Here is a 24,121-nt window from a genome sequence, read left to right as displayed (position 1 = left end):
TCCAGCCGTGCACGGGAGGAGGGTGCTGAGAGAGGGAACTGCTGCTACTCCGTTTTCCAATCCATTGATCAATTCTATCTACTTGAAAACAGAACAGAAACAGAGATCAGATCACTTTCCTCTTCTGTGCTTGGCTCCACTTCTGCTCAGTCTCCTGCTTCAGGAGATGGCCTAGTTAGGGACCCTGTCACCTGCAAAGACAGATTTTAGTACCTTTTCCTGAATCTGAGCCAAATCCAGGATTTTCCACACAGCAGCTGGTGAGTGGGATTGCTGGCAGGCCTCTTTGTCTCCAGTGGCATCAAGGCTGAGAAGGGCTGTGTTCTAGCTCCTACTGAGTTTAACACCTCATTTCCTTTGCTGCCTGCCCCAGAAACAGGAGGCTAGGCACCCTTTAGGCTCAACACCAGGTGAGCACAGACAGCTTGCTGCTCTAGTCTGAAGAACTGGTCTAGGAGCTGAGATTCGCTGGTCACCCCCATCCTCTGTGCATACACTGATTTCTAAATGGGCACAAGCCCTTCATCAGAGCACAGGAAAGCTGGTGGAGGTCCTCCTAAGCTGCAGAAGGAAGGTTTTTGCTGCAGAAGCTGCCTGAGCTTCTCCCTTGCACCAGGAGGCCAGGCTGGAGGGTGCTCTACAGCCAGGTGGGTGTCAGGCTCAGGGAAGAGGCTTCAGCCTCTGCATATGAGCATGAATGTTGGGCAATCCAGCTTAGGTAGTTACCATCAGGACTGGGAGTGCCTCCTCTTCTGTGCTGCATTTACACAAACCTGCAGAGCTCGGCTCCTTCAGCGTGTTCCACAGCAGCACGTGAAGAGTCCAGAAAATCCTTCTCTAGCATGGACAGTTCAATACAGCCAATACTGCACAATGAGGCGGCTGCCAGGATGACCCACATGTTGATGTCTCCAACCAGAATGCTTGTCCATATGCTAATTAAAGAAAGAGCACGTTACAGCAATGAACGTTAACGGTGCATGCTCAGTTTGCTGTCATCTGCAGAGCTGGCTTCTGCACTAATTTCATGTGAAAAGACTGACAGTGGCATTGGTGCAGACATGGAGAAGTGGAAGCACCTGGATTTGCATCCCCTGTCAGGCTGCAGGGTGCCCAGGCTGGGCAGAAGATACAGCTTCAGGTATCGCAGCCCCAGCAAAGGGTTCAGTAAAGATTTGGATATCGTACTAAGATGTACACACAAATCTGAGCAGATGTTAGTAGAAAGGTTTGAGCTGTCGGAAAAACAGCCCTGAACTCACAACAGAGATGGACCAGGACTCCCTTCCCTTGATACACTTCCTTACTTTTCTTCCTATATTCTGGGGGAAGGCACTTTCAAACTGAATCAGGGTCTCCTACCTCTCAGGCCACTGGGCTTCTGCAGACTGAAGCTGTGTAGATGGAGATCTCTCAAGACCTCTGGTTGGAGCAGGCCAGCATAGCTTAGACTTGCTAATGAAGGGCAAGAAATTCCCATTTTCTGTCTCCAGGCATACACTCCTTACTCTGATAAGCTGCCAAGGTTGAGCACTGCTGGCAGGAGAAAGAAGAGCCCCAACTGTGTCCCACACAGCACATGGGAGAGGGGGGTGGGATCAGACCCTTTCAGAGGTCAAAATTTGGCCTCCAACCTCTGCAATGCCCTTCCTGCAGGGCTACTCTATCACCAGTGAATTTAGAAGCACAAACCCCCATTTCTCCACAACCAGCTGGCACAGCAGAAGAGGTGCCTGTCAGCATGCTCCCTGTGTCCCCAGCCAGGACACCTGCATGTGCCATGAGATGAACGGGCAAGTTACAGCAGTGAGCGTGACAGGTGCCATCAGCATCACCACAAATTTCAGTGCAGTACCATGCTGATCCAGAGCCTTACTTCCAGGTTGTTTTGTTTTTTGTTTTTTTTTTTTCCATTTAGCAGCATGTCTATCTTTGGTTCAGTCCAAATTTAGGACTTGTTTTCATCCCGCCTTCCCCAAACTCAGCTGCTAAATCAATGAAACTCAGCTTTGCAGTGAAACGCTGAACGCTGCTGCTTCCAAGCCATCCAGGAAACTGGAAAAAGGCATCATCTGAGTGACAAACCAAGGCATGGATGAAATATTCTCCATTCTCACATGCTGTCAGAGGACAGAAGGGGAGGGTAAGGTAGAGGTAACAGGAAGTCAATGAGAGATGCTGGATTCTGGTTAAATAAACAGTGTGTCTCCCCATAAACTTTGGCTCTCGTCCCTCTGTTTTATTTTTATCCTTGATCAACACTTTTGCCACTGCTTTTGCTGTTACTGCTTTGCAAAGGTGGTTCCACATTTCCTCACTTCTTCAGCAGAATTAGTGAGATGCAAAATAGCCAGGGGGAAAAAAAAATATCTCTCTTGCATCATGCAACACTCACCCTGGCAGACCAAGCTAATTACGTCAGGAACAGAAAGAAAATTGGAGGACAGTCTGTTTTTTAAGTTTCCAAGTCATCAGCTGCACAGAGTAGAGCCTGGCTCCCTTTTGTGCACAGCAGAATCCATCCCAGTTCCATCAAGATTCACCCCAAGCACAACTCTGACCTGAAAAGTGACCTTTTAAGGAGAACTGCCTCTTGATGGGCAGATCTGTTCCCTGCTGTGAACTGTCACAGTTTAGGCTGGTTTCCCAGAGAAACAAGCCTGTGTAGCCACCTGCTCCTGTCCCCTTGATCTGTCCTCCCTGTAGCTGCTGAACCTGCCAACCAGCTTCAACCAGGGTGGGTGGCTGGACTGGAGATAAACATCCCTGCAAGACCCCTGAAGATAGAGCTCAAAGGAGGAATAGGCCTTTCTGTGAAGCCCCTGTGAGCTGCAGATTCACCCCAAGAGCTGTTTGCACCAACAAAGAGTGTGAAATGGTATGAGAAATGGTCCACAAGCCTCAGACACAAACCAGGGGCCACTGGAGATGGTGCTCATCAAGCCTCTCTTCTGCCACTGGTTCAGCTCCCACCATCCCCACCTTTACACCCTGCAATACTCCTTTTAATGCCTCTCCTAAACAGAACCAAAAGGGCCAGCAAAGAGAAAAATGGACAGCAACACAGCCAGGGTAAGCTTTCCCTCCTGCCTATGGAGAGGTCTTGCAGTGAGAGCTGGCTGCTCCCTGGAGAGCCACAACAAGACAGTCCTGCCCCTGCTCATTAGCAGAGAGAGCCCACACAGGTCCTTGCTGGGGCATTTTTTTTGTCATACACATTGCCCACCACTGTGCAGGCCCTGTATGCATTACAGAATACATCTCATTAAGTATACATTCTGATGAGGTGTTTGATGTCATAACGAGCCGTGTGGAGAGCACCCTAGGAACTGAGTTAATCCAGAAGAGATGACTTTCCTTCCTCCTCATCCTAGGGACTGCTCTGAATTCAACCATTTGCTACAACCTTGCACTTAGTTGAGTTCTGGTGGCTGCTCCCAGATGGATGACAAGGAAAAGAACTTCCCAACAGCAAAATTCTGCTTTTGCTGCTCCCATCCCATGGCCATGCATGCAGCAAAATATGTTGTTTGGAAAAAAAAAAACCCTGAGCAAATATGGAAGTTTCACTTCTTGCCTACTTGAAGCACAAGGGACAAGATTTGTTGAAAGATTAAAAGAGATTGCAGGCATGGAAAATGCCAGGCTTAAAGCTTTAGAGTTACTTAGTACAGCAAAATATAAATGGCAAGCGATTCCAGATTATTTAAGAAGACGCTGGCTGCAATTTACAGTCTTGATTATACTGATTAGTAAAGGATGAACAGCAAAATAGCTTCAGTAATTAAATTTCTGAACAGGAAAACAAATATTCTTACTTTTTAAAAGGCTGGAAATTGATTTAAATATTCAATATTTCTTCTGCCTTTCTCAGCAGAAAAGCCTGCTGCCCAGCATGGCCATTTTCTAGGAAAGGAGATAGAACAAGGCTTGACAAAGAAGTGGAAAAGGATTTTAAAGTCCTACAGGTTTTTCATGGCAAAGCTAAATACCATCTAATTGCACCTCAGCTCTGAAAGCAATAAAACATCATGGAAAGCTCAATGGAGCATCAGGGTATTTTTAAACCTGAAAAACACGCAACTTCCATCAACATTTTGTAGTATTTTTCCCCCTAGTGCTTTTAACAATAAGTCAGAGTTATCCGAGCAGATGCTAACGCTGATAACCGATGTGAAATCGCCACTCTGCATGGAGGAAGTGATCCTTGGAGCTCTTTTCTAAAAATACTCCAGATGAGCACCAACCAGAGCCGTGTTTCTGCATTTGGGAGACATCCTGTGGCCACTGCAGACATTGCAACGTCCCGCTGCAGCTCGCCTGTCCTCGCAGAGGGAACCATCCATCCATCCATCCATCCGTCCGTCCAGTCCCCCTCCCTCCCTTGTGCCCCACACCACCGGCCCCTGCTTCTGGTCCTTTGGGCACCACAGGCACACGACAACACAAACCCACGCTTTCTAGTGTCTCCCAGGTCCTTACAGGCTGGTGGTTTTTCCATCTATGTGGAAACACATGTGAAAGCACTCCACTCCATGGTAAGCTGGGAGAGGAAATAACTCTACAGTTAAAAAGACTCTGCTGTTTGCATTTGACTACAGAGCTCACACAGAGCTGAGGTCCTGGTAAGAGACACTTCCAAATGAGAAGGACTTTACCTCAAGATTGACAAATGACTGAAAACCGTGTGACTGTAACATCAGTAGCACTTAACTTTCTGATTTTGCATTCCCATATGCTTTAAAAGAATTATTTTCATGGTGAGATATTTGAGTATCTGATTTTTATTCATCTAATACATTCAGTGTGATCAGCAACTACAAGGAAAAATGAACTGCATGAGTATTTTGGTTTCACACCCTGGATTTCATATGGCTATTATTAAATGATAACAGAAGGGTCTTAATGGGATGACTGAGAACTGCAACATTTCTACGCCTTGAAATTCAATGCTGTGGTTCCCACAGCAACCATAACCATGGCCACTCTGCATGAATTTTACTTCCCAGTCTCAGAACACAGGTCCAAAGTACTCAACACACATAAGCAGAAAAATAAGCAAAAGCTTTTTTTTTTTTTCCTGCAATAAACATCTTGCCTGCTAATTCACAACCACTACAAAGTGTTAACGGTACTTGCAGGTGAGGCTGAACTCACAGCTAGCAGTTAATGCCCTGAATATGGCTTCTGTGCACAGACACTTACAGGATTCATAGTCTTAAGTCTTGACACAACTCTGTTTACAGCGATTGGTTGTAACAAAGGTTAAAACATTCTTAGAAACTTAAAAAAGAAGAGTTAAGGGTCTTTCAAATTATTTTGTCTGAAATATGGCATTATTTCAACTTCAGGAGCACTGGATGAAGAGAGACTATGGTTTTGCTCATTTTATTCAGTCCTTTTGCCTGCAGGCAGCACCTAGTAGCAGATTAAGAAGAGACCAGCAGGAACAGGAAGACACAAACCCTTGAGGAAGCTTAAGGGTTAGCCTTTTTCTGCTCTTAATTTGTCAGAAGCACACATAGTTACTATATCCTAGTTAGTACATCCATGTCATATTTCTTGGACTTCTCCCTCAGCATTTACTGCCGCTGTTCCAAAGGACCCTGATGGGCCTTTAAGAAGTGTGACTTTTAAAAAATTCTTATTCATTGCACCAGGCTGAGCTTTTATCCAAAACTTGGGCATCTTCCTGTCAGATAACCTTTTGTTCTCTGAAGCGATGGAATAATGGCCAGTGGTGACATCAATGAAACAACTGCTACCAGAGAGAAAAATTCCACTCAAAGGTGGGATTTTCACAACCACAATTCATCACAATGTCAGGCTGGGGGTTTAACTGGCAGCACCAGTGATCTGTAATAATGTGAACCTAACTCTACATGGAAGATCCGGGGATTTTCTATGAAAACTTAAAGAAATTCTATTACAATGACAGCTGGAAATACAGGAAACTACACATTTGTATGTTTAAAATGAAACATTAATATACAGGGAGACCAGCTTTCCCAAACTGCATTTAGAATTTCCTAAACATCTGCAATGTGAATTAGAAAAGAAAATCTTACTTTAGCAGGAACCCCCCCAAATACCAGAAATGCCAGCTACTGCCAAGACACTCTAAATATTTAACTCTTCAGGTTACAAAGAAAAGACAGTCATGGATAGCTCATCACAGACTGCACAGCAAGAAGCAGCCAGACACCCTACCCCTGAACTTCAGGGAAGGACACGAGCTCATAGCAGCCTCTGCCCCTACCCAGGAGATACCCAAGCCCTTCAGGCACCAACAGCAGCACAAGCGAGCGGGTTTTGACTCAAAGCAACTGTGTAGATACTGCTGCTCCAGTCCAGGGCATAACAGAGAAAATGGTTCTCTGGTTTGGCTGCAGTCCTAATTAAATTGCAATCCACATGATGTATGACACAGCAGCTGCGGGAAAGACTGATTAAAAGTCTCTACACATTATCCCAATAGGCCCATGTATAGCTGAGCTTTTCAATGAATTGGAGATTTCTTTATTTAAATTCCAGATCTGCTACAATCTTTGCATATGACTAGGACTCCTGAACCTATCAATTTCTTTAACATAAACATGTGGATACTAATTTAAGATTATCTCTTTTAAATAATCTGTCTTGACAAAAATGCTGTAATTAAAAAAAAAGGGATATAGTATCTTACTACATTTGATCTTGAAATTTCACTGTAGTGCAAGAGAAAAAGGTGAACCTTGCTCAAATCTGTACTGAAAATCTCTGAACCCACAAATACTGAACTGGCTGCCAATATCCAAGCTTTAGCTTGCACAGAAGTAATAAGCAAAGCACTTAAACTAGCAGGACTAGCTGTTCCTCTAACTCCCTCTATTTCTCTCAACATTGTCAAGGACCCGAGACCTTCTGAAGAGGTAAAATAGACTGAAATGCTTGAGAGCACCTAAGGTACAGGAAAGTGTATCTGAACTTGTTTATTCCTGCTCAGTGTTCAGATTTTTTTTTCATTTATTTATTCTCTAAAAACTTTCTTAAAGCAGTCAGTGCCCCCCAACCCAAACTCTGATGACATTTTTCTCTCTCCTACCCAGCAACCAAGGGACCTCTTCAGAACTGGATGACATGAGTTTCAGGGGTGCAAACCTTTGGTCATAAGCTCACTGCAACCCCCTCCCAACACACCATTCAGAACACACGTTCCAGGACACCAGCCAGGCCATTACAGAAAACCACTTCTTGGTTGCTAGACACACATCTCAAAATGCCTCTGCCTGCTGCAACCACACACTGAGCCCCCATTATTTTTAAAACTTGACTCCAAAGAACAGAAAACCCAGTTGTAGTTCTGCAGAGCCCTACCAAGAACAGTGCTGATAAACCTACGTGGGTCCCCAAGGAAAACAAGTAAAAGGTCTGTGTTCAGGAAGGAGTTTGTCTCTGATTTGGAGAGCTGAAGAAAGCAGTTTTCTTTTCCAGGCAACTCCTAGGGGCTTGAACAGTAAGCATGCAGTACACTAAAGAAACAAGGGCATATTCTTGCAACATGGTAATTTTACAAGGCATTTGAGAAGAAGGCTGTTAAAAATCTGTTTCTGATTATAATTTTTTTTTTCAGTGCCTCAAACACAGATTTTACTCTGAAAGAAACTTTCGAGAACACATTAAGAAAAATACTTAGGTATAAACTTTAAATATCTGAAGTGTGGTACTTGTGCACTTTCTAGAAGCAATTAATACTTAACAGGTGAAGTAGGAAGAGAGTATTTCAGAAAACATTTAATATGAAGCCTTTTGGAACTTCCATCGAATACAGATTTACATCATTTATCAGAACACTTTTTTCAGTTCAGACAACAAAGTGCACTGCCAGGTGAAAAAAATACATTTGGAGGAGTGCTTAAAATGTAAGAAGTGAAAGGACAGGTGACCATTCACCTGAGAAAGTACAATGACTGCCCTGAAATGTCTTATTGCTATTACAAAATGGAGTTTTCATGGAAAAAACCATACTGAGCAGCACAGGCATGGGCAGAGCACTGAAAGGACCAGGCAGCACCTGGAGTTCTCAAGCCATGGTGTGATACAGGATATACAGAGAATAAAATGCAAATTCAGGAATATTTACTACATTTAACAACTATGATTACCCTTTAAACTAGCATAATCAATATCAATGCTTAGGGAAAGAGAGTGGAAGTCTGCTGCCTTCACAGACTACAGATCACAAGAACTAATCTGCAAAATAGCAAGGATTTTGCATTTTCACCTCGGGTCAAATCTTAACTGTGTACTATAACTATTAGCTCACTGCAAAATTAAAATGCAAATTTAGGCTCCAGTTTAAAGCACACATTAAGTACATGCTTAAGTGCTTCACTGAAATATAACCATAAAACATTAACACAAAAAAATCAAGTAGATAATGTGGGATATTATCTACAGAAGTCCTTGATGAAATGAACAGAGTATCAGTAGGAAGCAACACATGAAGAAATCTCTTCATTCTAGTTTGCAAAATTAAATCCGGCTCACCACAGCAGTTAAAAAGTGGGGACCATCCCAGAATAGCTTCATGTCCTACAGAAAGCTAGTTGGCTATCAGAGAGTTCACCAAGGGTGGGTTTCCACACTGCACATTTAAAAAGCAGCTGTGGACTCCCCCTGCAGCAGAAGCTAGAGACACAACTGGCACAAAGCCACCAGAAGCAAGACAACCAGAGCCAAGTGGAAGCACACTGGAAGAGAGCTGCAAGGGAAAGTGTTTCATTGCTACTGCTACCGGCTGTAGTTTAGTAAGTTGGAAATCACAACAGAGATCAGCAGCCAATTTGATTCCCACTTGTGGGTTTCACGACTGTGTGCACCCAGTAATCCAAGGACAGTACTGCCACCACACCTGCAGCAACACTTCAGCCCGGCACCAACCGGGACACGGTGACCTGCATCAAAATATGGTCATTTGAGAGTCCTTTTGTGCTTGGGATCAGCCTGACCTAGTTTAACGTGGAGAACTTGGTCTGAAAGAAGAAGTCACTAGTAAGCACATCCTTTTAGATTGCCTCATGCTGTAGAGCAGCAGTGGAACACCAGAAAAGTGTTCTCAGCTGCAATCCATGCTCATAAGCCAAAAGGACAAAGATACAATCTTAGTAGTTTAGCAGAAGCAGAAGAATGGAAGCGTTTACCCAAATATTTTTAATGCACAAATCAACTACATTTTTAAAATGTGATTCAGACTTAAATAATAAATAGGTGGGCAAAATATAATGCAAGACTTACTCAGTAAAAGTGAATTTTTAATAATCTCATGAGATCTACTTAGAAAACAGGACTAATAATGTTCACAACCGTAAATCCAAACCCTTCACACACTTTTTTTTTCCTTAACAAAGCAGTGAACTGTAAACCTGCATTTACTGGTTATCGCTTCAGTTATTTTAAATATTAACTCAAGTGTCTCCTCCTTGGCCATTTCAATTTTTAGCACCAAAATTAGCCCAAAAAGAGGTACTGGTACAGCTCGATGTTGTAAATGAATTGTTTACATATAATACTTTATATATTATACACACATACTGTACATTCACACGTCCACACAAACAGGAGGCACAGTTAAATGAATATATTCTGTGTTTCAATTTGTTGTCAAAGACTTAGGAGCAATGGAAATAAAGCAGAAGGGGTAATATTTTACATAGTAGGCAACTTTAATGCTGTAGTGCACTTATAAAAAAGTCCAACTCTCCCTCCCAGCTCAGCAGCTTTTTTTTTTTTAATATCACTATTCAGAAGGATGCAGAAGTTATTGCCTAAATGTTATTCTATACATTTCCATCGGAATTCTCAAAAACACTTGAAATTGCTAACTAATTTACAACTTAACTATTTTTCTTGTTACAGCTTTAATTCATTGGCAATTTTGGAAGCAATGTTTTTAAAAGCTATGGATGTTCCCGATATCCGCTTAAAGCGAACTCCATTCAGGGACAGTCTTGGCAGTTTACAGACCTCCATCTCCCACTGTACAAGGTTTTCCGCGTGCCCATCTCCATGGACACAGAAAAGCAAGAAACGCTCTCTTTGTTCATAGTCACAATTATTGGCATCCAGGACCTTCCGGATTTCCCTCATCATGTCATTGGGATCCATGGAGCTGGTGGTTTTCATGCTCCAGGTAAAACGCAGCGACCGAGGCTTGGCTTCCTTGTTCTCGTCCTTCTGATCCACAGCTACATTGCGGCTGAAAGACAGGAATTTATTACTGAGCAGGGCCAGCTGCCTTCTCCACCTTTCAGGTTAGTGAAGCAAACTAACACTCCACAGACACTACTGGTATGAGAGCAACATCTAGAGACCCTTGGCTGAGAGCAACACCCCTGGCTGCTGTACAAACACACAGTCAAGGTGAAGCATTAGCTGTTGGGGCTGAAACGAAGGTATGGTACGAAGGGTGGCACAACTGGAAGTCACTGGCATCAGGAGGGAAATGACCTGGTGGAGGCAGAACTACATGCATCGCCTGCAACTTGATTTTAAGGCAGGTTCTGCTCAAACCCCTCTTCTTGGGCCATGTGGACAGCTGAAACACCACCTCTGCGCTAGAAGTTTCTGGAACATTCAAAGAGAGAATGAATTCTGGAGAATCCAGAGTTACTCTGGACTTGTGACAAGAGGGTGGGAGTGCCAGGTCGTGGGAAGCAGCCACTCAAACACAAACGGGGTGAGCCCATGCAGAAACATCTGCAGGTTCCTCTGCACCTGCTCCAGTGCAGCAGGTTGGAGATCTAGCACCAGGAGGGCCCATGACATGCCTAGTAGATGCAACCAGGTGGAAGGAAAGCTGAGCCAGGGGACCCTGCCAGTGGTCACCCTACCTACCGCCCCAGGGCCAACGTGTGCTGCCCAGTTCTGCGTGGGTTTGGTTTCACTCTGGCCTTCCTGCACTGGTAAGTGTTTGAGATGGTCACTAGAGACTCACCACATTGTAGGCTACTGGGATGACCTTCAACAGGGAGGAAATACCCCGTCTCTAACTTGGGCAGTAAATTGTTTACTACCAACAACTGACAGAGGTAAAGAGATGAAATCTTTTGCAGCTATGAGCTACGCAAGTAAGTGTTCTTGAGGCTCAAATGCAGGAAAGAGCTGGGAGCCACTGTAAGACACCTCATCAATGTTATTAGTAAAGACATCAAATAAGAGGGTTCCTGTCACAGTTTTAAGACATAAAGCACAAAATACTGAGGCTGCAACTTTTTTTTCTTACTTTTTTTTTTAAATAATAAAAGCTTTTCCTTTGGTAAGGATAAATAAAGTTATCCAGGACAAAGAAAAGAAGTGTTCCAGAAATTTCTAGTTTGTGGTTATTCTTCCTTCTACTTCAATTAAAATCAGTGGTAAGGCAGCTAAAGAATAAGGAACTAGATTTGGGCCTCCAAGAGAAAAGATGGCAGATTTGTTTTATGAATATTTGCATGTTGTCAGTTGCATCTTGAAAGTTTATTCATTCTCTGGGCAAGAGATCTAAATATATCCACTGTCATGCTGAAATATTTTCTGAAAATACCTAAGTGACCCCAAACCATGCAATTTAGGTCTCACCTTCAACTTCAAAACTCAATTTACAATATTAAGTCAAGCTGCTCTTTAAAATAGTTGGCAATGAATTTCTGGTCATACAATGCTTTTCTTCTATCACCATTAAGCAAGCAATTATGAAAAAGTTAAAAAGTGACAGCAAGGTCAAAACTAAATAATTATCTCTCAAACCACCCTATTTCATAATTTTACATTCTGTTAGAAAGACTTCCAGTAATTGTGAGTCATAGGATTATGCTGTCAAATCCAGGTATGTGATTTGCCATGTTATAAAATTTAGCAAGCAAATTAAAGAATACTTTGTTTTAACTTTGAGGCTTTAATTTAATAGAGTTGTAAAGGGGGCAGAGGGGATAAACTTCTATTCAACGTTCATTTTATTTTTGAAAGCTTTTCTACTTGAAAGCAGCAGAACCAGCACAAGTTTTAGAATTTCTAGTACTTTTTGATATGCAGATTTTGGAAGAATAGTGTAACGCTGTTTAACAATCTGTGATTTTGGAAATGAGAAATATCACTCTTCAGTGGCTCTTCCACATATATGCAGCCTCACTAGAGATCACTTACCTACATGCCTGCAAGACAACAAATTATAATGACTAAGATGCAAAAAAAAACACACAAGGGAAAAGGCAACAGGAAAGATGAAAGTTTAGAACCAAGTCAGTCAATGCTTTTACAGCAGTTTTGCAGACAAAAATGCTTCTTTGTTTAGTTTCAAAGCCTTACACAAAACAAAAGCTGCTGTCTGAAGCCACTATGCCACATAATCACAGGAAGAAAGGTTCAAACTCACCTAAGTAACATTTTAAACAAAAATTTTACCCTCACCTTGAGCCCTCAAATCTCCCGTTCCTCTCATATTCAGTCGGGAGCCTCATTGAAAAGAATGCAGAAGCAAAAGGAAGTGGGAAAGAGAAGACAAATCTTACACTACAATATACAATATCTGAGCAGCTACTAAAAGATACTGCAATCATACCAAAGGTATGTCAAAATACAAAGTAACAAAGATGTAAAGAACTTCATAGGTAAGACCAAATTCAGAACATAACATGGTCAAGCCAAATGGAAGTCTATAAGCTCATTTTTAAAAAGACCATAACTAACTTTTACAGTGTATGTTTATATACATTAATACTGTAGAACTCACTGAGTAAAGCTGAACTTCTAAAAGCAGAAAATGTTAAACTAAAGTTACAAATCATATTGAAGTTACTGTATTATTTAGTAAGAACCTCCTAAAAGAGAAATAATACAATTAGCCTAAAAATAATTGGGAGTTTTGTCTGGTAATACAATATATATTTGAAACAGTATTTACAGACAAGCCTGGTTACCTCGTGTCTTGGCATGCACATAAAATCTGAGGTATAAGGTGTTTAAACAATACCTTAGAGCAAAAGAAACAAGACTTGTATATATTTTAGCCAAGACTTGGAAGTAAATCCAAGATTTCTCAAGTTGTGAGTCCATCCTATTTATTCCCTCACTGACACATTTTCAACATCTGAGTAAACTTAAGCTGTTTTGCACTGCTTAAAGCAACACTGCTGATCACTACTGTTTTTTTAAAATCCAGTATCAAGTAGTATTGAGGAGGAAAACCACTTTACCTTCCCATTGCTGCAGTACCACGGTTCTACATCTCAGTGTTAATTCTGCTTGCAGGGAAGCTAAAAGGTTCTTATCAAGCCTACTCTAAGCTAGTACATGGCTTCACTGAAAAATGTCAGCTATTAAAGCAGTTTGGTTGACAGGTGTGTAGGGATAGGAATGTAAGACAGCTTTTTTTTTTATGTACAGTATTATTATATTATCAGCTTGTGTGGGGTGTTACCTGGCTTAACTTCCTCATTTCCTTTGTTTTGAGGGTTGCAGAGGGAACAGGTTTGGAAGATGACTGTGTAGTCCCTACCACAGGGTACAGGCACTGTGATAGCACAACCCTGCTCTAGCACTTCAAAGAGTGTTTTTAATGATAGTAATTTTCATCATAGCACAATATTATATACAACTGTTAAAATTCAACTTTTTTTAAGAAGAGGGGGAAAATTGTTGTTCTTGCTAACACAGGAGCACAACTGGCTCAGAGCCTGCAGCCCTCCCCATCTCCCAAGTATCTGACTGCAGCTGATACTTGGTAATGTGCGTTTTAGGAGTCTGACAACAGTTTAAAAAGTCAATGGCACTGATGATCATTCTAGTAGGCAGATTAAGATGATGTGCTACTTTGCTACGGAGGATATAGGATAAAGTGGATTTATAAGGTCTGCATACACAGTCCATGAACTCATCCTTTATGATAACTCTGTAGACCTGAGATGAGGTAGGTGGGGAGTGAACCACCACATGTACCAAGTGAACAAATCCACACTCTTCAGATGATCTTGGAAAGGCTCATTTTACTGGGCAAAGCAGCAACAAACTTGAATATACTGTATAACTGGAAAATTGGGAGCACCTGAACTTTAAAGAGACAGACAACATCTTAAGATTTAAATGTGCCAAAGGTTGTAGAAAATGGGATCATAACTGGTCTTCCCAACAATTAAAAGTCTTACTGTTAATGGCATGTTCTCAGACTCTTTTTAGGTTTAAATTAAGCCTAATTCTTCAGTTTCTAAATCACTGCAGTCTGAATCTAAGAAAGATTATTTACAAAATACCTACCACTCTGAAATAATACACACATGTTCATGGAAGCCTCTCAGAAAATCCTTACTTTGCTCAGTTTTTCCATGCATCAGTGTTCTGTTCATTTTAGCAGCAGGAACTTCATTTGATGACATGCACCTTCAAATCTGAGCCATCATGCCAAGCTCTGGAGAGCTGTGCCAGTCTTTCTAGACACTCCTCCCTTCATGAAGGACGTGGTTATAGTCCAGTTCTGCAGCCCAGCACTGGTGCCTTGGGAACAGTCACTTACTGTACTGCCAGTATTGTTTTCATGGGGCTGCAAGTCAGATGCAGCCCTGAGGCCTCACTGCAAATATAACCTTCACTTCTGTGGGAACTGCAAACTGCTAGTTTGTGTTATAAATTTTCTGCTTTTGCTTGTATTTTTGCATAAATTAATTTCATGGTCCAAGACACTCCTTGGTCTTGAGAATGGAACAAATATATATATAGAAAAGTTCTCATTTGTCATGCAATGCCTGTACACTATCTCCTTCATGGGCTTTGCTATTATTGTCTGTGAAAAGCATTTAAAAATCAGAATGTTTCCATACATCTGTTCTGAGTTATTCTATGTTATTTTTTCTTTACATCTTTGTATACTCTGTGATAAAAATCCAAATAAGCACAAATAAAACTGCCTAAAAAGATACAGAAAACCAGCAAGAAGTGCAAGACGCTAAAATAAGACCAATTTATGGCAATGGAGAAAAGATGCTGCAATACAATTCAGAACAAAGTGATTTCTGCTGTCAGGAAAAAAATTAAGACTTTCACAATATGAAGATTGGCAAGGACAGGGCATGGTACAAGAGATATCTATCTTATACCTCTGTGCACCAAGTACAATACTGTAAGTCAGTAGTTTAAAAAGGAGTGACTGATTATCTGATTTGGTTCAGCTCCCTAGAATGATGCTGCAGCACTACACATGTGCTATTGGGTTACAGTAGTTCTTTCCATATCAAAGATAGTGAATTTAGGTAAGATTCATAGCATACAAAACAAAGTTACCAAAACCCTCAACATTTATTTAAATTTGTACCTATATACAGATCAGGTAAGAGGGACACCACACACGCTTAAAATGGAATTTCAAAAGCACAGTCTGGTCCTGTGTAGGTGGTGCAAGACTTTGCAAATCTCTTCAAAATACATTCATAGACACTGCTGCAGCTATTTTCACAATAGGGTAGGATTCCCAGCCCCAAGTCAAAGGAAATAAAAAAATATTTTAAAATGTACCTTTAAATGTACCTTTAAAGTCTCAAATTTGAACAGTAACTCTAATTTAAAACTGTACTCATATTAGCAATTTAGCCTCTCCTCAGAGCAGCAGATTAAGAAAGGTATATGCATCCAGTTGTGGAGGTTGCACAAATCACAATCCTTTGTTTCTTACATGGAATGTGACTACAGGTTGCTGAAAGCTCCCTCTTACAAAGTGGCATGCACCCCACAGCTCATGATGCATATTGAGTTAAAAGCTGTTGCTGTGCTCAGGTCCATCTGTATACAGTGCTGGATGGTTTCTTTCCTTAAGGAACAGTTGGTGCCTGTTCCTTTTCTCAGCTGTGACAATGCCAGCCAACCCAACCAATGCTGGTTCTAAACACAGTCATGTTTGGAAGAGCCCTGGTTATTATTACAGTGGTGTTGAATCTACTCAGTTAACCAGGGAAGTACCTTTTGACTCAGACTGTACATAATAAACCCAAATTGAAACAGCAATTTACGTATCTCTGATCTCCCTGATCTTAATATTTCCTTGAAATGGTTTGACAAACTCCAAATTACATTCACAGTCTTGAGTTTTGAAAGTTAAATAGATGTTTCTTGCCCCTGTCTCTCTAATTTTTGCTAAATAGTTTGCAATTGAAAGTACAACCCTTTAAGAAGCTCCATGACATGATTTAACCAGAGTATGACAAAATTCTACTGGAAAATTTACCTGTGGATCGAAATTGTATAACCTACTTTCGTAAGTCAGAACAGACTAAAAGATTCACAGCAGCTCGATTCATTCCAAAATTGTAAAACTAAACTCAATCCTTTGGCCTTGAAAAGCAAATCGGACTTTTGAGCTTTTCTCTTTTGTTAATAAATTTGCATAGATGCTAGGTTTTTTGATTGTAAGTGAAGTACTCTATTTCCACTTCAGCTGCAATTCACTTCAGCAAATGCATCCCATTTTAAAATAAATATGCAGCCATTGCATCTTCATTCAATCTTCCATATAAATCTGTTAAGATTCACAACGGTGTTCAGATTGCTTTCTACTGTATCAACTGCAGACAACACTTCAAACTGATTTTTAGAACATATCAGAAAACAAAAGAGAGAACGTAAATTTAGCATCACTTACCTTTATTTGCTTGTAACCTTGTTTTGTTTAAACTTTCATTATTGTTATCAAACACCTCATTCTTCAAACACAAGCATGCTAAGTGTATTAGTACAGAGAACAGAATTACTTTGGTACTACCAACTCTATCAAAGAGAGAAGAATTCACAAGGCATGCTTAGCATCTTTGTTATTCAGGTGCCACAGATTCTTAAGGATCATCATGAGTTAATAGATTTATTCTATGCTTTCCTCTCAAGAAAGAAAGTATTTAGTTCTCAGCAGAAAGTTTAGTTTTCAGAAAACCAAGGCTAGAAAGCCAATCTGTTGTTAATTGCAGGAGCCAATTTTTTTTAAATATAAATAAATCCTACCTTTTGATAAACCTGAATGACATGTTTCTAAAAGAAATTAAGCCAAAATAATAATTAACAAAAAGTTTGGTACAAAATGAATCGAAAAAGTCATTTAGAGTGAAACATGCAAAAAGACTCATTTAAAATGCACACAGAAATTACACTTCAATACATTCTGACATTAGGCAGATTATTTAGGGTCTGGAGAGTCAAACTCTTACATTCCTACTTCCAAACTTATTTTTTCTGGGAACTAAGCCACCAGTAGTTATTATGAATTAAAATACATACTGGTGTCAATACACTTTAAAGCTCATAATCTGCAATGTCACATTAAACTATGTTTGCATTTTCTTCATGTATTTCAAATAGAAAGCAAAATAATCAGTAACTCTACAATAATTAGATCTTGAGTATCTTCAGAGTTAGGTTTCTTCCTCCCTTTATAGTATTAGATCAGCCATGTTGTGACAAAAACTGCCTTAAATATTTAGTTAATTTAGTGGCAGAAGCTGTAACAATTGCCTACACCAGAACACAAGTTAATAATCAAAAGGATTCTGATCCCTCATAGAGAATGTTAGAATGAATTAATAGGTTTGAAGGGGTTTTAAAAAAATATTTTATTTAAAGAGAAGAGACAGAACTGTGTCCTTTGATGAGACCATCCACATCCTTACTAGCTTTGTACAGCACCTAATATAACAGAGCCACAACCATAAGAGGCAATCCAAGTGCAAACTTAACAATCTGCAACAGTGCTATTGTGTTACAGCTGCACACGATTTAATCAAGTCCAGATGGAATTTAAACTATTGGCAAAAGTATTAGGGAAAAACTTCAACATAACCACACTGCACTGCCAAAGTTGAAACTTGGAGGTAATGACAGAAGTCTGAACACTGCCTGAATGACTGAGTGACACACAATGTTAAACACTATGTTCCAGCAGCACAAGTGAAAAGTTTGCATGTTCACAGTTTGAACGTCCACATTTGGAACATCAGATGGAAAATTAAGTAAGGGCATTACAAACAAAAGTACAGAAAGAAAGATGTGCCAAAAGGATGACTTTGATTAAGATTTCACATGACAAAAAGCAGAAGACTTAATTGTTATAAAAAAGTCAAATTAATCTTTTATCTCTCAACAGGAAAAGAGAAAAAAAAACAACCACAAAACCAGGGAAGCGTTAGTTGGCAGAGAGCTGAGCAGTGTAAAATATTTACCAAAGGTTAGGCTGTCAAGTTTTTGTTTTTCACAGAAACGACTACATTTTTAAACAAATTTACTCTAAATTGAAATCAGCCAGTTTACAAAAAAACCTGGAGTTTGGCTTAGCATTACTTGTAGGAGTAGAAGCCTATGAAGAGGATGGTGAGAGGGAGGCATGTATAGTCACAGAATAGACAGGAAGGAAATAGCTGGGTGCTGACGTGACACAAGCCTAAAACAAAAGCAGGCAGGCCAAGACCAGAATGATATATTCCACAAAATTTCACATGATGAGAGGGGTACAAAAGTATGAAGATTATCTTAAGGCAAAGATAAACAAAGCCACACTTCTGCAAACACAAGCTGTGGATATCGGAGTGGTCTGAGGTATGTGGCATGTAGACCAACAGGTTTTAAATAAGGAAAGAAAATAGGGAGGGTTCAATTTTAGGGTTCACAGGAACTAATTTAAAATTATACTTGGATTTGAAACAAGAAGTCCCATCAAAATAAAAACTACTAGTGCAGTAACAATACCTGCTTAAGCCAGGCTTTGGCTAGACAACACACCTTCACACCAAAACCAGAACCTGCACATGAACTAAAGGTCAAAACAGGAGTAAGTTTTTCAAGGTTTGACCTGACTCCTGCCTAGGCTGAAACCATAGTACTGCCATTATTCGAAGATGACCTGTGCTAGCTCTACTGCCAAAAGATGCTTTTGTCTCCTGCCCCTACCCTTTTCACCTGTGATGCTTCTATTTGTGTGTTACCAGCAAGATTATTCTGGAAATATTAATAGCCTAATGACTGAGAAATGCAATCTGAGCTTCTATTGCGACATTAACTATCAAGACTGGGATCCTAGTTTATCATATCATAGAATCATAGAAAGGTTAGGGTTGAAATGGACCTTAAAGATCATATGCCATCTACTGATAAGACCACGTAGTCAGAGTAAGCAACTTTTGAACTGAGCCAAAATGTTTCAGCTCTGCAGCATCTGTACCTCTGACATGAGGATGAAGAGCACAGAAGAAACAGCACAGACCAAGCTGTCTCGCTTTTCATCCCTTTTGATTCAACTGCTAAAAACAAATGGCTTCTGTAACTACAAAGTACTATGAAAAAATCATAAGCCAGTGCATTTCAAGTTGCAGAAATTGTTAAGCCATTAATCAGACAATGTAGACAAAAAAACCTAAGCAATGACCTACCAGGTATGCCTACTACCCGAGAAGAAAGAATTACTGCGTTACGATTTTAGGAGACTTACCTTCTTGTTAGTTTTGAAGTTAGTTTGCTAAATAGATTAGTTGAACCCCTGGTTCGAGTCTGTGAGAGTGGTGTGGCTTCATGGGACAGACTGGGAGAGGCTGGTGGCCCATTGTAGGTAGCAGTACGTCGCTCTCTGAGCTGGCCATGGAACGTGCTCCGACTGGCCGTTCCTCTGGGGAAACGGATCCGATCAGGGGTGGTCGCACTGCTAATGCTGTGAGTTGAAGCAACAGGAGTTCTTTGATCGGGAATAGTGCTAGAGCAGAAAACAAAAAACAATGCTAGAACTTCTTTACAGAAGCACTATGGTTCTGCAGGAAACACAACACACTACATTCTACAGTAAAGCATAAGCAGACACTTTATATAGGCCAGGGTTGGAAATATCAACGTTATTGTAGCACTGTATGGAATCAAAACTTGTAAGGAGTTAGGATTAAAAGGCTGCCGAAACAGAAACCTACATAGGCTGAAAAATGCAAGGAGTATCCTGGAGAAGACAAGATAAACTAGGCATACAATGTTTCACTGAGAAGACTGATAGAAGAATAGATGAGTAAAGTTTCCTCCCAGGAAAGAGAAGCAATACATAACTTTAGTGTCTCTCCCTCCACATTCTATAAATACATCTTTGAAAATCTTGCTAATTTGAAAAGTATCCTACACAATTCTCTACAAGCAAACCACTCCAAGTAGTGAAGTCCTTCAGGATAACACAGCTAAAGTCTCTCGCAAACTTTGAGAATATGGAATGTCCAATACTCCTAACACTAGGAAAAAAATTAAGGTTTGTTACTGCAGGATTATGTCACAGACAGCCTGATATACCACACGACAAATGTAAACAAGACTAAAAAAAATGAGAAAACACACATCTTGTGGGCAATATATACTAGAACAATCTAGGACTAAAATTCCACAGCACAAAGTTAAGAAGCAGTGGGTATAAGTTAGTTTCACAATGATTTCAGGTTCTTACATAGGCCTGAAGTTATCTGCGCCATTGTCTATTGGAGGCAACATCATCTTCGTGTGCACAGAGGCTGACATGGACATCGACTTCTGATGTCGCAGCCGAACACTGGAGAAGGATGTAGTGCAAACTGAAGCAGGGCTAGCTGCGTAAGCGAACATTTCTGTCAGGCTGTGAGGGGGTTTGGGTTCAGGCAGAGGCAGAAAGAAGAGCATGATGGACCAACAACAAACTACTGCATAGAAAAAAAGCAAACTTTTCCTTCTATTAACTGATTTATCAAAGAACACGAACTCTAACAGCGCTCTTCTATGTAAACAGCAGTAACTACCCTACACTCCCCTTAAAAAGCATCCTTACTATAGCACTTGGCATCTATGAAATGATCATTCTCTTACCATCAGCATTATTCTGTGGTGATACCCTCCTTGATGTACAGAAGCTGAATAACTCAGTGTTCTGTGCCAAAGCACTAGCATAAAGCACTGATGTAACTGGCATTGCTCTTAACATTTAAAAATGCATTAAAAAAAACCCACTGCACTTTCAAAAAGACTGATAATAGCTCCATCACTGCAGCAAAATACCTTGTTTTCAAAACACATCCATGTTAAAACAAAACAGTGTAAGTTGGGCAAGCTGTCAAATCTTGATCTACATCTGGTAACTGAGAGACATCACAGGCACAATCAGAAACAACAACATAATCATCTTTAACAAGCCCAGAGAGGCCCAAACAAAAAGGCTGTAATTACTCAAGCTGCACATGTAGGAAGCAATGAATTGGTGTTCACTGAAGAAAGAGGTATGACCGTTGAAGAACATCTCACATTGTTTGGTCACAAACCTTAAATTCTCCAAATTACCATTCAGGCTTTGAAGGAAGGTCTACAGTGCTGTCTTAGCAGAATGGCAAGTACGCTGCCAGCTGTACACTATGTTAAAACAGGAGCATTAAATCTTTTATCTTTCTTTGGGCCAAAATATTCTTTGCAGCCTTCACATTATCTAGTACTGATAAGGATGGGAGAAAACTGAGGCTACAAGATGTATTGGGCTTTTCAGGCTACCACATCATATAATGTTCATCTGAAGCTTGCTTTAAAAGTAAGAATATTGTAATTGACAGTTTCATGACACTGCATGTTCACTTCCAAGTTACTTCATGCTTACACACACTGAAATTCAATTCTTGTTATCTCATTCTGGTATGTCAGACATTGGAGAGGAGAATGCTAGTCCCATTACAAGTATCAGCTGACCCACTTCTCAGGCTTAGCTCTCAAAGCACTAGTAGAAAATATCTCACAGACATCATGCTGGCTACAATGGTTAGCAAAATCTACATATTTTTGTTTGAGTTTTAACTCTCCAGAATCTAGAAAACTTCATCTGAGTCATGCATGCATCTCTTCACACTGCTGAATCCAGCAGGGTGCCAACTACAACTGCTACCCTCAACGAAGCCTGCAACACAGCCCAGCTTTTACGTTACCCCAGGGTATCAAGACATTTTAAGGAAATTAACATTCATCTCAAAAGCAACACCCTGAACTCAGGTAGTCACCAAATAAATGATCACTAGCCTCTCGAGTACTTCTAGCTCTTTTCCTCTCAATTGGTTGCAGAATACAAAGGACAAAGAATCTAGTTTTACAACATATTACACTGAAGTTTTATTTAGTTGTCTGCCTCCAAAGATGTGATAGCTAAAGGTGTCATTAAGGTACCAGAGCACATATTAAAACATTTACATTTCTCTCTCTGAAGCTCTACTAGAAATCAGCTTCCTTAGATTACTATCCTGGGAACCCAGAAACAGTGAGCTGACATTCACCAATTAGTGCCAAGGCTTATTAAAATCTGAGGCTGTTGTAAATAATTTCTGTTACAAAATGATTGAAAGCAATTGCCTATCATTATGAAGAGTGTTTCATGAGTCCCCAAGTGCGTTAATTAATGCTCAGGCTTTGGAGGACAGCCAACAGAGTCATCTCCAGCAAAATGCCTGTGTCAGCCACACAATGTGTTAAAGTAGGGATGTGAGACTTGAAAAACCTTTGCTTCTACTGCTCTGGCATGGGGTCTTCAAGACTACTTTCTTCAACATCAAGTTGACTGGCTGACTAGTGATGCTGCAAAATTTCCATATCTTCAGAAATCAATGGGCAAAATGAAACCAGAACAGGCAACGGTTCAACACTTTCTCTACAGAAAGAAAAGAGACTTAAAATCTGCACACACTGCCTACTGAGGCAAGTCTTCCAAGTTTTGACTGCGTAACTGTTGGTATCTGGCTATTGAAAATCCAAAATCCAATTTCTAACAAATAATTTATAGTAATTACTCCTGCCTTTAGTATTTGCCACCAATGCACACTATAAAAGCACAGAAAGCATTTTTAACAAAACCTTGGATTTATACAAAGGTCAGGTTCTACTTCAGATCTTGCTTCACAAAAGAAAAATCATTACAAGTTTCTAAATTTACCTTCTGCCAAGTTGAAAGTACAGTAATATCAGAGATACTACAGCAACACCTGAAGGCAGGCAGAATTCCTTCTGAAGAGCCAGTCCCATCAATAGCCATGTTTATTTAGCCTGCATTAAAGGTCTCTGCATTTCATGTGACTAGTCAAGCCTTTGCCCACTTACAGCAAAATATATTCAGACATAAATTCTGAATTCTGTGCCAAATCTTTCCTTGTTTTAACCCTCTAAAAAGAGTAACAAAAGTAGTAATAAAAAATACACAATAAAAGCTTTAAATATTATTTTTGTCCCTGACAGTGAAAATAGAAATGCTCAGATATTTCAAATGACTTAAATAGGACTAAAGTTTTCAGGATAAGCAAATGATGCTTGGATACTGTATTGATAATAGAAGGTAAATTACATAAGGAAAATACATCATGGATATAAAATTGAATTAATGTAGTTGCCAAGTATTACTCAGCATTAACTTTGAGCTTAATGCTCATACATGACAAACTAGAAAGACAGCAGTTTGCTGAGAAAATCAAAAGCTGGGAAATAAATAACTTCAGAAGACAGCTCCTTAGGAGTATGAAGTTACTCTGCAATTAAGGGAACATCAGCATTCCTTACAAATAATATCTAATAAAATGTAATGAAGAAGCTGTAGTCAAGATATTGAAAAGATACTACTTTAAAGATGGACAAAAATGTTATTATACCAAGAAATCAGGTAATCAATTCTGATCAAAAATACTTTGGACAGTAAGATTAATTTTTCAAACAGTTGGAAAGAAAAAAAGCTATAAACATATAAAATCAAAGAAAGGATCTTGAGCTTTAATCTAAACAAACCTGGTAATGTTAACAAGGACTAACCAATGAAGGCTGAGACAGACACACCTAAGAGATAGTACCAAATAGCTATGCTGTACTTCACATACAGTTGACTGCAAGCCCAGCTGGCCAGCTACATTTTGACACTCTTCAAACTTATACTTGTCTTTTTCCTTAATCACTTTCAGTTTGCAGAAAGCTAGGAGGAAAAGACATGGTCAAAATTATGTTCTTTATATCCCTAGGCTCCAGGGGTCAAACAAGGGATAGACAGACTTTCCATTCAACATCACAACTTTGCCAGTCTTCCTTATAAATGGCTGAAAGGAAGGGAAAAAAGTATGAGGAAAAAAAGGCAGATCTTTCACCA

At 40.1% G+C, this 24,121-nt stretch overlaps 1 protein-coding gene across 16 annotated transcripts in view; it reads right to left on the bottom strand.

Annotated features, from left to right (window-relative positions):
* Positions 1–9,272: 9,272 nt before the first annotated feature.
* Positions 9,273–24,121, bottom strand: part of MARK3 (microtubule affinity regulating kinase 3) — a 61,970-nt gene continuing 47,121 nt past the window's right edge. For 3 of the 16 annotated variants that reach the window (XM_051622511.1, XM_051622513.1, XM_051622517.1), the window contains 5 exons: positions 20,447–20,611; positions 19,466–19,723; positions 16,993–17,019; positions 12,427–12,471; positions 9,273–10,237 (listed from right to left, as the gene is read on the bottom strand). In XM_051622511.1, coding sequence (XP_051478471.1) covers positions 9,892–10,237; positions 12,427–12,471; positions 16,993–17,019; positions 19,466–19,723; positions 20,447–20,611 — 841 coding nt within the window. In that variant the 3' untranslated portion in view covers positions 9,273–9,891. The remainder of the gene's footprint in view (positions 10,238–12,426; positions 12,472–16,992; positions 17,020–19,465; positions 19,724–20,446; positions 20,612–24,121) is intronic. The other 13 variants (XM_051622522.1, XM_051622526.1, XM_051622527.1 and 10 more) reach the window with 7 other exon arrangements.

Source organism: Apus apus, chromosome 5, assembly GCF_020740795.1.
Source record: "Apus apus isolate bApuApu2 chromosome 5, bApuApu2.pri.cur, whole genome shotgun sequence".
NCBI classification, from domain to species: Eukaryota; Metazoa; Chordata; class Aves; order Apodiformes; family Apodidae; genus Apus; species Apus apus.
Note: the sequence above shows the minus strand (reverse complement) of the source record. Positions and strands in the feature narration are given on the sequence as shown.